Genomic DNA, 14,986 nt, shown 5'->3' on the forward strand with positions numbered 1-14,986 from the left:
AAAAAGTCAGCTCTGGCATGCAGAGTTAGAATGAGTTTGATGCCAAGTGCATGCTGCTGCTTGCAAAAGTGCAGTGGCTGCTTTGGGGTGCAGGCTGTTGAAGGCATTGGAATAATACTGCTGCAACAGATGCCAAGCCACTGTTGCGTGTGATTGTACAGTTATATCGTACGAGCACTCGTTTTGCTCAGATTGCTGGGCTACCTCCTCTTTTTCTTTTTGTTCTACTTTTGTTAGGAAGAACAAAGCCATGTATGAAGTTTTTAGTTTTATTTCCTTTAATGATTGGCACAGCTTACTTTCTTGGGCAGCCCAATACCTTGATGTTTGGGGAATGGAGAAGGAAAATTCTTCCTAAAAATGGCAAACAGAGGTAGAATTGGAGATATTCCATCCGGTTTATAAAGACAACTGAAAGAAGCAGTGTTAATACTTCCTGCTGGGACTTTCTGTAAATTTACTTTACGATCTTCTTGCCTCACTCTTTCGAATGTGTAACATCTCACAGAGCAAGGGTGGTATAATTGCTATCTCTGCTGGGACAGGTGTGCTGATGGTGCTGCACCCTTGGCTGTTGGGAATGTGAGCTAGGGAGCTGGAACAAAACAGTTCTGCACGAAAGTGTCCTGGGAAAATGGCTGTTCTAGGGCCGTTCTGCTAAATCAGAATACGAGAGGGATTTTATTTTTAATTTTTTAGTATGATTCTTAGATATCTGCAAGTACGCATACTGAGATAAGACTTTGCTTGTAATATCACACAGTTTAGGCTTTCTGAAAGCAGTTTCTCGACTCTACTTTAACTACAGAACAGAGAAGTGTCTCCCCAAGACTGACTCAGAGATTGTTCGGTATTTTCATGTATAGTGTTTAGGCTGTAAAAATAAACTACCATGCAGCCAGAAGTACTGCTGCTTTATGACATTCTTCATGGTTCCTCCCGATGAACAAAAATATTCTGGAAACAATTAGAAAAAGCCAGAGTTGCACAGAGAGAATTTGACTATCTACTTGAAGCTGTAATATCTTTAGATTGGTAACTATCGATATGAGGGTAAGTAAGCACACAAGCAGCAAGAATATGTAAGTCTGAAGAAGCTATTGCGACAGCTTGAGGAGTTTTGGTAGATGGTGTAAGCTAATTAGTGTTCTCCGTTCAGTTTGTTTGTTTGTTTTAAGAACCTTAGGTGATGTCAGGGTGATTTACACAGCTTGCAGTGTAATGGCTTTTGCTTGCATGGTTCAGTAAGTCCAGCTGTAGGAGAGAACTTAAGTCACATGCCCGTGTCTGTGTCTCTTCCCAGGTATATTTGATAAGCTACTCTTAGTAACAATAGCCTGATGGGAGTTATTTTAGAAATGTCTGTTGATATTCTAGATTTGCTAGGCATTTCTTGGGCATAACAAGTTCCATGTGTGTGGCCACATGAAGTTAACTGCTGCTCTTCCGCTACGTTCTTCCAGCATTCTCTAATGAAATTGAGGTCATTGGTTATGGGAGCAAGCCAGCATTTCATCTGCAATTGTCTCATCTCCCTGCTGATGCTCTAGACCCCCTCAGCTGGTTTGGAAATTCAGCCTCACTGGGAAGAAAAGAAAAGAAAAGAAAAAAAAAAAAAGCTGTAACTGATTAGGGCTAGAAGAGAATTTCCTGTACTCGTACAATGTAAGTAGACTAGCTTTCTTGCTTGCTTCGTTCTTGAAGCCTGACAATGCAGAATTTACCCTCTGTGAGTTCAAGAAGGTAGCACCTTGGGGGTGAAAGGACGCTAAAAGTGGTCCACCAAGATGAGGATAAAACTGAGCAGGCTGAAGCCATAAATAATTGTTCTGTTTGTTCTTGGAAAATTTTAATTGGATGACTGTGTTTCACTGTTCTGGTCTGTGTTATTGGGGAGGAGGTGGGAAGAGGTGGCTTGTATTTGGCTTAAGTTTGTTGTAAAACTCAAGTCACAGAGCTTCAGTCAAATGTTGAGCAAAACTGTTGGATTTAAGAGTCTCTGATGTTTGTGCAGAGAAAATATAGAGCAGGTTTTGTCAGCTTCTTTCAGTGTGACTGCCTTTCACTGAGTGGTGCTAGCTCTGAGCTCCTGTTAAAGTATCAAGTGGATACAGGTGGTAATGTTTCCTCTAGTTCTGCTTTTCCCGTTTGCAGGAGAGGTTTTGTTTGTTTTTTCATTCGTTAATTCTCTATCCTTTGAGAAGGTGTATGCCTGCTGTCCGAGTGTGCACAACTTTATAAGTCAGGAAAACCAGTCAAATGGATCTTTCCAATTGCAGCAGTCCTATTGTAAATATTTGGGTATAAAGGATACGTAACTCTGAAACACAAAAAAGATTTACAAACTACGTTAATAGCGTACTAACAGGGAATTATGTCTATATTAAAGGTGAACGCTCCTGACTTCAGAAGCTTATGGTATTGCTATACATTGATTCAAGCTCAACTTCCTTTTTCTTAATCATGTCATTGGCTGGAAAAATTATCCATAATCCAGTTAAGCAGAAATAACTTTGGCCTTTGACTGACAGTTTTCCTTAGAAGTCATCCTGATGTTCAGCAGAAGAGAGAGATCAAACTGTTCGGTGTTCTAAACCCGTTGTTGTTTGGGTATATCTGTGCAACTCTGAAAATTATAAACAATAATACCAGAAGGGCCTAGACTCTCTTGCTTTCTGGTGCCTGCTAAGGATTATTTGAAACAGTTGTTGAGAATTTTGTAAGCCGTTGCTGCAAAACCATTAGTCTAGAATTACGGCTTTTAATCTGAAATGAAACATATTCAGAAAGTAGGTTGTCTTGGGGTTCATGAGGAAGAAGGAGAGTGAACAGACTACAGCATCACAAGAAATAGCACCTGGCGCTCAGAGGCATACCTACACAGTGACCTAGAGGTGTGATTCTAGCTTCTGAAGATGTACTAGGTTGGAGCTGTTTGGATTCAGTTCAAACACCACCGTGGATGTGATAGCGTTGGCTTCAGCCTACAATGCCCAACCCCACCTGTCTTCAGTGACTGATTCCCATGCTGTCGCAAGTGTATTGCTCTTTGTTCACAACTAGTTTAGGGACAAATCAAGCGTGTATATGCAGGGAGCAGTCGATTGGTGGGTTGCAGTGCGCATGTACCTGTAGTGTTCTCCATCTGAAGGCCTCAGAATGCTTTAAAAATACTTGTTAAAGGAAAAGAGTTGTTGAAAAAACAGCTGGCACCTGAAGTATGAAACCATCCAGTGTTTGCAGCCGTGAGGGAATGTGCACCTTACCAGTGCTCTGGCAGAACTTTTCAGTGGTGTGAAAGGATGCTAACAATGTGCTGGTTTTGCTCACTGACTGATGCAGTTTGTCTCAGTGTCTGTGCAGTGGTTGTGATCCTTGGCTGCAGCCTAACACGAGGGAAAAAATAAGTGTATAAGTACCTGCAAAAGACACTTTTTCTGGTCCAGCGCTTGACCCCAGGCTGATCTGTGCTTGGAACAGCTTGATCTGATCTTAACTGCTTCCAGCTTACCATGACATTCCAGCAGCAGGGAACCATCAAACAGAGCAGAGCAGGTATCTCATTTCTCCAGCCAGAACCTGAATGATGATGGCAGGGAAAGCAGCGTGAGGATTGCTGTGATGCCTTCAACCTCTAGGTGGTATGGCAGGAGTCCTGGGGCTAGTTGCATCTCTAATGCCACTGGAGAAGCACTCTCCCCTTCTAGGGAAAGAGGAGTCTTGGCCAGTATCTTCTGTTACTGTCAGCTTCAGTTTTAAACACAGAATTTCTATTTGCGATGCCTTCCTCAAATTTCCCCTTTGTATTTTAGCCCTCGATCTGTGCCCTATGAGGCCGCAGGTGGAGGGACTGATTGACCTTCCTGTTGCTGACGGAAGTGGATTTCTGATCTTTCTGGGCAGGTCGTGAGACCTAGAAGCATAAATTCAGCCAAAAACTGGATTCTCAGTTGAGTCCACAGAAGAGTGTGAGTGCTGCCACGTAACATGCTTTTCTAATGTCCCGAGATACTGAGGGTGCTTTAAATTGAAAAAAGAGCATTAGTGCTAGCTGGACCAAGCCATGTTGTGTTTTAAACGGAAAAGCTTTGCAATGAGAGCCAAAAGGATTGTGGTGAGAACTGATTGTTGTGTGTGTACAGCCGGCATCATTGTATGATCGGAGCAGCCTCTCATCCATTTGCAGGGGTATTTCAGGTTTTAAAATGTAGGACTAACTGTAGAGAGGCTGACGTATAATGAAAAAATGAATTACTTTCAGGCCAAAAAAATTCAGCTCTTTGAGTACATGGTAAGTGTTTTTGTCGGAAGCTAATTATTGTTGGCTTGTGTTATGGTTAATAATTAACTCATTCATTGAACATTAACTCATGCTTATGTGTCTTTCTTGCTCTGTTTTAATTCCTGCTATTCGTGATTTAGTTCTCACACTTTCTTAAACATGTGTTGCATAGCGCCTTGCTTTGATCTAAATCTTAATTTTAACCAGTTGACTTGCATTTTTGTTTAATAATAGTCTCTAACTGCTTCTGATAAAGTCTAACTTTCCGTGCACTGAAGCAAATGTAAGGGTTGGAAGAGCCTAATAGTTCCTAAGGAAATTACATCTCAGTAACTTCAGAAACCCTGCTTGGCAAGCAAGCTGAAGTTTCTTTTTTTGCGTTGTCCTGATCACTTGTCACCTCTGCCACTTTGAAGACTTTTCTTCAATCAGTGTTCCCTGTATGTACAGGCCGTCTTCTTTGCTAATTTGCCTGGCAAATCCAGTCAAACCTTCAGGCTAAATCCTGCAAGATTTCTGCATGAAAAACTCATCACTGTATAGTGCGCGCACAGCAGATTCAGATTACAGGTGCCCCTCCCAGATGCAGATCCCCAGATAGCTCTTTGCTGTTTCTTGCTGCCTCCAAATCCAGACAGCTCCATTTTCATGCTGTTTCTCATCCACCCTTCTGCTGAAATTGAAGCAAAGTGAACTTCTGCACTTGACTTAATGTGTAACAAAATGAGGACTGTTTGCTCACTTGTCAGAGGGCCTCTGCACCTGTATAAACTGATGTTTTTCTCATGTTTAAAAAGTGCACCTTACTGTCAAAATAATCATTACAGAGGTAAAATTTATTTTTCTGAGTCGTATCAGCAAGTGGATCAAAAGAAAAAAAGGTTTACAAATGTTCTCAGGCAATTATCCATTTACGTATCTTCTTTCCCAGTGCTTTGAACTCTTCATGTGAAGACAGGCGGGAAAAGCCCTAATTTTTTAAGCTCGTTAGCTTTAGCTAAAGTCTTCTGTGGCCTAAATTATTTTGGTAGAACCAGCTTGACAAATTACAGTTAGAACCCAGGAAATGGAGGCTTTTTGTTTCCCAGTAACTGCAGCAGTTTGATGCCATACTCCCTTCTCTCCCTTTTGAGAAGGGAAAATGAAAACCTGCCTGTCCGTGGGAGAATTCTGATGCACGTGTGTAGGTACATGCATGTGCGCACTTGCTTCACGCGTGAGCCTACGGCAGGCTCAGACTGAGAGACAGAACAAAACTGGTTATTGCCAATCCGCTCTGGGATCAAAAGCTGCCTGTGCAATCAAGAATGGTCAGTTAGGGAGTTACTGCATAGCAGTGCATGGCCTTCTTGTGTATAAGTGAGGACGTGTGCGTGTGAAAAAAGCCCCGAGTTCCTCTTATTGTTTAGTTTTGTGGTGATCTGGAATAAGAAAGACCTTGAGAATAAAGAAATCGAAGGCAGGCACTGGGTGCCGCAAGTGGCTGTTACGGGTGTAGCGCAGGGGAAATTGCTTTGTGGTGAAGGATGTAAACCCTTTTCTATTGGATGGACAAAACCCTCTTATCCTCAGTTGCATTGTATCCTGTTGCTCTGATTACAGGTCTGAAATAAGTGCCACGGAGCTGCTATTTCCTCAGAGGTTTTTATTTTTGCCTTTGTGCTCTCTCTCAGGGAGGAAGATGAGTATTCAGAGCTGCGGTCAGAGCTCAGCCAAAGCCAGCATGAGGTCAATGAAGACTCACGCAGCATGGACCAGAATTCTGTTTCGGTACCGGAGAATCAGTCCACCATGGTCACTGCAGACGTGGGTGAGTTATACTTCTTAGTTGACGTGATGCTTTCTAGCAGTAGCAAGATATCCTTGCCTTGGAAATGCCAGTCAAACAGTTGGTGAGGAAATAGATGAATCTAGGCCATGTTAATCAAAACAAATGTTGGAACTTATCCACAACCGTGAACTTGCATTTGAAGTAATCTCCATGCCTTTGTGTGGAATAGCTACAGAGTCTAAAAGGGGATAATCTGTTCAGGAGAGTCCCTAATGCGCAAAAAAAAAAAAAAAAAAAAAAAAAAAAAAGCTGTGCACATCCTTTTCTTGTACCAGCACAGTAGTCTAACCCTAGAAAAGAACTGCAGACTGAGTAAAAGTTGGGGGGAAAAGGCCTGGGGAGTGGAAGTATCTATCTTGTTTTTCTGCAACCTCATTATAAAAGCTATCTTGAGTTTTTGAAAATTGAGCCCTTTAAAAGTATTGTATAGAGATAAATTATTGAATTGGATTTAGCCCTGGATAAACCTGACCTAAGCCATTCAAGTACAGTGCAAGGAGAGAGCACCTCCAGGCAGTCTGTAAGTAACGTTTTGTGGTTAAGAACAAAGAGGGCAAAAGTATCTCTTCTTCGTACAAAAAGTATCTCTTCTTCAGAATTCCATCTGTTTTGCCATCCAGGCACAATTACTGATTGTTTGAGGAACCTGCAAGTACAAAAAATGTTACTGTAATCCAAAAATGCACGTGATTGTAATATAAGCATGAGCAGATAATAGGCCTAAAATGTGATAATATTCTAACTGGCTGGACACCATTGCAACCACAGTTAACCGCAGGCTAACAGAACTCCGGTGTAATCCTCATTGTGACTAACTTCAAGAATTCTCTTCAGACCATTCTCTTAACTGATATTTAAAAACGTAGCTTTTCTTCCCTAGGTAAACTGCCTGTTTATGTGGGAGCTTCTTTAGGCTGACACTGTACATGAGCAGTGTTTTAACAAATCATTGAAACAGTAGTCTGAATCCTTGTTGCAGAATGCGTGATCCTTACATATTAGGCCGTTAACTTGATGTGAGGCTTTAATGGTTATAATGCAACATGTAATATTTGCTTTCCTACATTTCATAAAGTGTCTTGAAACAGTTTCCACTTATTTAGAGCAGTGCACTTCATAAGTGAGAATTTTTTGCTGTTTTTTTTCCCAAGACAGTACTTTCTAGAAGAACTGACCTGAGAACAGGCTGACTCTTGGGCATAGTATTATTCATTGCCCTCAGGTGCAGTACAATAATTTAGAAAATATGTTGCTATTCTAAGTAACCATATAAAATATAACTTTTCTGTATAACTTAATAAATTGAAATAAATGACACCAATTCCAGAACTGCATTTGCTCATAAATGCAAGACCTGCTGCAGCACATTTGTATTTCAGTGTCTTGAATTTCTAGAAGCACTGACAGAGCAATATTAATAATAATAAGTATCCCACACCTGGAGTTCAACTTATTTTTAAATACTTAGCAACAGTGGAGTTAACATATTTTAGTAGAGGTTTTTATAGTCTTAAAAATTGGATGCTTTTGCTTTCAGAAGTAAATGCTTAATGTTAAGTTTCTAGTCAAACATATTCTAACATGAGTTCTCTTTTTCTTTCTTTCTTTCTTTCTTTTTTATTTGACAAAGAATTTCAAACTAATTTACTTTTCAGCATTTATTTTGCGGTTGGGGCTTTGAGTTTATTCCTTATGGGATGGAACTGAAGTAGGGTTTGTGTGCATTAGCGGTGAGTTGTCGTTTTAAGTTTCCGCTAACGGTGGAAAACATGGAAATAAAATGAAATACAGCAACACAAAATAAAATGAATGTTAGCCTTAGGGTTTCTTTCATTTATCCATGTTCTTCTTCCATGTGTATGCTCGGGTTTGTTTTTTGTTTGTCTGTTTCAATATTCCTTTGAAAGTAAATCCCCTTATGTGTGCGTTTATATATATGTATATGCATTTATTTATTTATATGTATACACGCATAAATGGTAAATAATCATGACCTAATAACAGTATGTATGGCCTTGCTTATTGCACTAATGGAACGAGCATCAGTGACTTAGTAAATACACTAATATGTCATGATACACTAATGCCTTTAGATATACTGGTCTACTTCCTATAAGCAATAAAACAGTAAGAGCGAAAACTATTAATCCTCTGTGGTTTATCTTGCAAAGCTCATGACTGGGTTGTAATAGTTTTCTGAGAAAAATGTCTCTCTCTAACGTTATTGTAAACCTTATTTTTTCAGGGGAAGAAATGGTGCTGTAGAGCCAAAACTTAGCATATGTGGTCTTGTGTGAAGGTTGTTTGTTAAAATGGGCAAAACGTGTATTATATAAGATGTTATGGAGATTAAGGAATTAAGCAAATAATTTTTTTTTTTTTTACAGTTAAACATCCTCTGTGGTATATGCCACTCATAAGTGAGTTCTATTATTAAGGGGTATTTTTTATGTTATTGTTAAAGCAAAAGGGTGATTGTTAGTCAGGAGCTGTGTTCAAGAGTTGTTTCATATGTGCATTGCCTATTCACGTTTGTTATGTAATACCGTAACTTAATTATAGGTGTTTTTTTTTTTGTCAGCAGTAATTTCATATCTATTCATACTACGTTGTGGGGATAGATTTGTGGTAATGAGTTTACAGTTATTTACTTTCTGGCCTTTCATTGCCTACCTCTTTCAGTCTTCTCTTGCACTGCGATTTTTCAAGGCATTCTAAAGTAATCCGATGTCTCATGCTTGTTAAGTTTTAGATGCAGTTCAGTGCCAGATTCCTTTAGGTCGCTTTAAAAACCTCAGCCGTGAGGCTCGTGTTTGGAAATTCTGACTGTAGTGAAACCCTCGGAGCAGTAGTATAGAAATAACGCCCTGCAGCAAGAGTGCCTGCCGCTCTTTTAAATAAGATACAGGAACTGATGGTGCACCACTTCTGTACTGTGCAGTCAGCAGTTAATGTCAAAGTCCTCTTAATTAGTAACCTAGAAATAAATACCAGCTAATACATTTGAGAGACAGCACAAAAGTGAATTCTTCCATGTTCCTTAGGAACTACTGCTATGTATCACCAAATGTGCACTTTAGAAAGATGAAAATGTGAGCTAGATGAAGTGTGAGCTAGATGAAAGATGAAAAGTAAGCTGGCAAGGTGTTTTCCACACAAGTGGAAGGTGCTGTGGCAATGCGCAAAGCGCCAGAACTTTGCCGAAGGACTGCAGGGGAAGTGATTCTCTGCCACCTCTTGTAATTCAGATAGTGTTCTTGTATATATATTGTTTATACAGCAGCAAAAAACAAGGGCTGCTCTTACACGTCATGCATATTCTGCAATTGAATCTGAAGAAGAAGTGGGTGTAAAAATGAAACACGGGCTCTTAAATAGTTGCTATGGGTCTTTTTTGTAAGCACAAGACCTTTGAAGTTGGGAGGTACCTAACTACAACTACAAAAATTTCTCTGAGAAACATCAAGTCATAATGTCATTGAATGTGCTGAACAGAAGAACAGGTGAATTTCCATAGAAAAACCTTTCAGGGTAAGAAAATCAGGATTGAAGGACTGAAGGGCAGAAAGACTGACAAAAAAGAAATTGCATATTCTGTTAGCATGTGGTGTCTTAAAAGTTTTGCCCCTCAGAAAAGAAAGCCCTCTGAAGTAAGAATGAGCATTTCAGATAAGCAGGGGGAGCGATATTTGTCAATTTGGAAATGACTTGTGGTTTGAGTTGAGATAGTTACGGTATTTAAGCCTGTCAGCTGATGAGGAAAAAAATGTCAGATTACAGGACATGCCTTTAACAAAAGGAGTGTTTAGCAGTTCTGCAACAAGTACTTCCTGGGTTAGAGTTTGTTGTTTCACTGAGTCACTCTTGGTTTCCATCAAATGTGTTCTTTTTATTTTGCAGATAACTGTAGTGACTTGAATTCAGAACTGCAAAGAGTGCTGACAGGTCTGGAAAATGTTGTCTGCGGGAGGAAGAAGAGCAGCTGCAGTTTATCTGTAGCAGAAGTGGATAGACATATTGAACAACTCACCACTGCCAGCGAACATTGTGATCTAGCCATTAAGGTATTGATAACATTAATCACTAAATGCAGTGAGTACCTTGCATGATGTGATAATATTCTGCAGAAATAGCACTTTATTTCCAAAGATGTCAAAATACTTGGAAAAAATCAACTCCAGCTCGTAGTATGTGTTCGTTAGGTAGTCATACACCTGTTAATACACTAAATTCTCCAAGGCACAGGAGGAGCTACTAATAGATTTTTTTTTGGTCTCAAAACAGATGCATTTGTCTCATCCTCACCTCAGAGGTGAGAGTAACTGGAGCACTCAGCAGTTAACTTACTTTCTGAAGGTTATCCAGCAAATGAATTGTTACTTGCTCAAGGTCACACAGCTGATTAGTGACTAGTAACTGAAACTGCAATATGTAACCCTTCTGAAGTTTGAGGAGAAAATGCCATAAACTACATGTCAGTTGTGGTTTTGCTGTCTTAATGTTATAAAGCTAGTATTTAACACAAAGCATGGAGTGATAGATTAGTTCTAACAAGACAAGCCAGCCACAGAAACAGGTAATTCAGTTGATACTTGTATGTCTTGGTTTTATTGTACATGTAACAGAACAGTAAAAGAAAAGCCTGGTAACACATATAGTGAAGGGGTTGTAATTCAAAACCTGAAAGCAAGGGAATAGTAAGGTGTCTTACTATAGAAAGGGAAACAGATGAGCAAATTTTTTTGTGTCAGATGGAAAAGCAGCAGTGACTTGTTTATCTATGAACAAGTGTAGCAACACTTTGCTCTTGAAGTGGTGAGGTCTGTGACCATTCCGAACTGCTCAGCTAGGTCCTTGGCATGCTGTGGGGCAAGGTCAGCTCTGTTCCTGGTGATGCCTAAAAAATATAATTGCCTGTAAAGAACTTAACATTGGAGGGTAGGTTAGTGAACATATGTTTGTAAGACAGAGAGATACTCGAGTCTCTTGCGTTTTCTGGAGCTTTAGGATTAAGTATTCTCAGTACTCGGTGTTCACTGACAAAGAGATTGTGAATCTTAGAAAACAGATGGAGATTAGTCTGTGCCTAGCGCACAAAAATCTCTGAAGTGAGAGGAGATGAGAACTTTTGCAGGAAGTGGATTCAGTAACATCACAAAACTGCTGCTAGAAGCTTAGTTCTCAAGCTGCTTGTTTATTTTTTTTTAAACGCCGTTGTTTACTGTTGATTCAAAGTAACTACAATCAGAGTTTTATCAGTGTAAGTAACTGTCAGCAGCTTCTCCCCAATACAAAATACAGTCCCTCTCCTTTCATGTGACCTCTCTGTGCACAACTATTTTGTAGGCCGTGGAAAGGGGAGGCTTCCCCGCTGCCTATACAGGGATTGTTTGCGTTGGACGAGTGATAGCACGCAAAGGATGTTAACGTTTCAAGAAGATAAGGAAACACTCTGACATGCTCAGATTACAAGTTGTAGAAGCATGTCACCAATGCGTTTCATGTAGCAAAAATAGGCAGAGCTGCTCTGCAGTTCCACCCATTGCTACAGGTCGTTTCTGCTTTCCTGCTTCTTCAGAGTGAGAACAGAGTTTCTTAAAATGCATAGAATCATGAATGGAAACCTGGAATGTTCTGTTTTTTAATCCTTTGCTTTTACTGCTGATGATTTTCTTCATTGTTGAGCTAAAGTATTAGTATTTAAAATATTTTGAATCCTCCTGCTTTGATGGTTAGAGTTCATTGTTGTTGTTAATGGATACTGATCACGTTCAAAATATGGGAGCATAGAGACAAAAAGGTCCCTCAGCTTTGTTGAGGACCGTAGGGCAGCCACTAGTGCTTATATATTTGCTAGTAGGCTTCAAATAATTTTCTGAGGAGAAGTTCCTACAGCTTCTTTTGTCTTGGAGATATTGCAAGGCATTTCTCCTTAGAGCATTATTTGAAGCCTACTAGCAAATATATAAGCAGAATTATAATTTAGATACTTTGTGGAGTTTTGTGTTTATGACTCTAAATGTATTAATGTATTACAGTTTTATGGGGGGAAATAGGAAATATGATTTAAAGGAGTAGACTGAACCTTGTTGCAAAAGTTTTGTCCCTACTTCTTCTACAGAGGCTTATGGAGTAATCTTCGACTAGTTGTTAAAAGTGTCTTGTCTTTTGTGAGTCTTTTCATGCCCACTAAGGATGGGACTCTTGCTATACCCCCATTTTGTTAAACAATATTAATTTGTTGATAACAGTAAAAAAACAGCTTTCCATTATCGTTTAGCCATGGGAGCATCTGTCCCCTTGCTGGTAGGGTGTGTGTGTGTGTTGCATGTGATTTTTCAGTTTCACCCAGTGGAAGTTGCTCAATCTCTTTTGCGCTGGATGGTGCCTACACAGCACAGTTCTCAGCAAGGGAAGGGGATGGGAAATGCTGAAAGGCATTATGTCCCAGAGAAAGCTAAACTTTTTTTTTTAGGCACTAAAAAGACTGTAACCTTTCTGAGATAATGTAAGCCTAGCCAATGTACGTTTTCTTTCTTTTGCTTCTGTGTCGCTTTTAGGAAAGAATATGTCCCTAGGGACATAAAGAGGAGGACTCTTTTTCCTCTGCTCTTCCCTCTCTTTTCCTTGCCTTTTTTGTGAAGCTGGTCCAGCATGGAGAAAGGCCCCGTGCCCTGCACATACAACCACAGACGAGGCACAAGCTGCTGCTTTCTGCCTGTGACTCTGGCAGAGAAATAACATGCCCATGGCAAAGTCATTAGTTTGTTTTAAAGTGCTTTGAGAAAAAATTGCCCGGATTACTGTCATTCACCTTTTTTAATGAAAATAAGACAATTGATTTGTATATAAAGGATCCCTCTGCTCTGGTGCTAGACAGTATGAAAAATAGTAATAGAATGGCTGACCGTAATTTTGAACAAAAGAAGCAAAGTAACGGTGTTGCGGGGGGATGGGTATATGCATGTAATCCTATATTTGCCCTTTACACATTTTTGTGCTGTGTACCGTTAGTCTTGTTTAATCACCGTAGTTTGGTTCTTTCTGTTTTATGGTGACTGTATTTTTGCAGACGGTAGAAGAAATTGAGGGTGTACTAGGACGAGACCTTTATCCAAATCTATCTGAGGAGAGATCTCGATGGGAAAAGGAGCTGGCTGGCCTGCGGGAAGAGAACGAGAGCCTCACTGCCATGCTGTGTAGCAAAGAGGAGGAGCTGAACAGGACCAAGGCCACCATGAACGCTATTCGTGAAGAAAGGGACAGATTGCGCAGAAGGGTAAGGCCTGCCAGTCATCTCAGCGCTGCATAGAAAATGGCTTCTTGTTACAGGGGACAACTGAGGAGTCCTAGTCCATGTAATTTTGCCATCAAAACAGGCTTCACTTTCATCTCTCTTCCTGTACAGGTTTTAGGGTTTTGTTTTTAAAACCAAGCTATATGAATTACAGAGCTAGGGCAAAACTGAAGATAACTGACAAAGCATCTACGATGAGCAGCCAAGGTGTACAACCATCTTATGTCAGAGATCCTGTATTAACAGAAAACCTGATATTCGTCTCCGAGGAAGCACGTGTAACTTGTCTATAGAGAAAGCAGACGTTCATTTAGTGAATTTTCCTGTGAGGCATGTTTTTTCCTGTAAACCAGAAATATGTCTTTGTTTTTGAAGAGAATTCAATTTGTGATTAGGAGAAAGAAAAAGAGCAGGAGTCCTGTCACTGGGTAGCAACTCTCTGAACGGAGCAATGAGTAGTCCCAGCCACGTCCTATTTCCCTGTCTCCATTTTTTGACTGTTGTGTCAGACCTTGTGTTTTGTGTGAACTCTGCAATAAGAAAACTAGAGATTGTTATTAGAAAAGATGAAAGCTCAAGAGAATGTGAGCTCAATCCCTGTTACCTTTTAAATTAGTTAACCCTGTCTCTGTTAAATCTGTAGTGTTTTAGCTACATATCAAATAATTTCTGTTTCAAAACATGGCTGTTTCAAGCTTGTGCTCAGCTTGGCTGATGGTTTTTAGAGGACCATATCTTATTAAAAATTGTTGAAAGTGTTACCCTTTAGCTAATGACAGCAGAGCAACTTTTTATGCAAGTTCTATGTTTCTAAGAGAGCATTCTTTTTTAGCAGCAATATCATTTTAGGATGAAGTTGTCCTTTTTGCCATATCTAATCTTCAGATATCAAGCTACAGATTATTTTGGGAGAACTCTCTAGCCTCCCCCAACCCCAAAACAAAACAAAACAAAAAAACGTATTTGCGATGAAGGAGGAATTGTGGTCTGCCATCATATAAAACATGATCACTTTTCTAGCTTTTCTTTCCTAAAATTTCCTTTGCTAAAAAGGTTTTCTTTCCTAAAATTTCCTTCTATTATCTTCCATAAGAGTAAGTAGTTTTCAGTCCTGATGATTTTTGGACTGGTTTTATACTGACTTTTCTCTTAAAACAGAGTCACTACCACCCCTTGAGCTACAGAAGTAGCGTTTAGGTACCTGGTGAATTACTGTAGGTTTTGAGGGGTAGGGAGTGGTAGAAGTGTGCGCTGGTGAAATTTGCTTGCACAAACACAGATGATGCAGAGCAGTGTTGGGTTATCATACAAGAAAATTAGGTGAGCTTTGAAGACAGACTTAATAGAAGTAGAATTAAATTTTGAGAAGTAAGGAGTTGCAAGTTCGTGTACTTAAAACTAGTAACAAGAATTTATACTGACAGCCAGGAGCTCCACAGCTGAAAAAGAGAAAAAGGGAAAGAGCTGTTGTTTGTACCCTCAGGTATCAGGATGACCGAACCGTTGATGCATGGTGGCAAACACAATCGTATGATGTACCAGATAAGGTGTTTCCAGTAAAGATAGGAAAGACTAT

The 14,986-nt window shown here is 39.9% G+C and overlaps 1 protein-coding gene across 10 annotated transcripts in view; it reads left to right on the plus strand.

Annotated features, from left to right (window-relative positions):
• Nucleotides 1-14,986, plus strand: part of LOC138060877 (colorectal mutant cancer protein) — a 213,148-nt gene that overhangs the window by 152,329 nt on the left and 45,833 nt on the right. For all 10 annotated transcript variants that reach the window (XM_068924301.1, XM_068924299.1, XM_068924302.1 and 7 more), the window contains 3 exons: nt 5,956-6,092; nt 10,014-10,177; nt 13,186-13,392. In XM_068924301.1, coding sequence (XP_068780402.1) covers nt 5,956-6,092; nt 10,014-10,177; nt 13,186-13,392 — 508 coding nt within the window. The remainder of the gene's footprint in view (nt 1-5,955; nt 6,093-10,013; nt 10,178-13,185; nt 13,393-14,986) is intronic.

The sequence above is a fragment of the Struthio camelus genome, chromosome W (genome assembly GCF_040807025.1).
Source record: "Struthio camelus isolate bStrCam1 chromosome W, bStrCam1.hap1, whole genome shotgun sequence".
Classification (NCBI taxonomy): domain Eukaryota; kingdom Metazoa; phylum Chordata; class Aves; order Struthioniformes; family Struthionidae; genus Struthio; species Struthio camelus.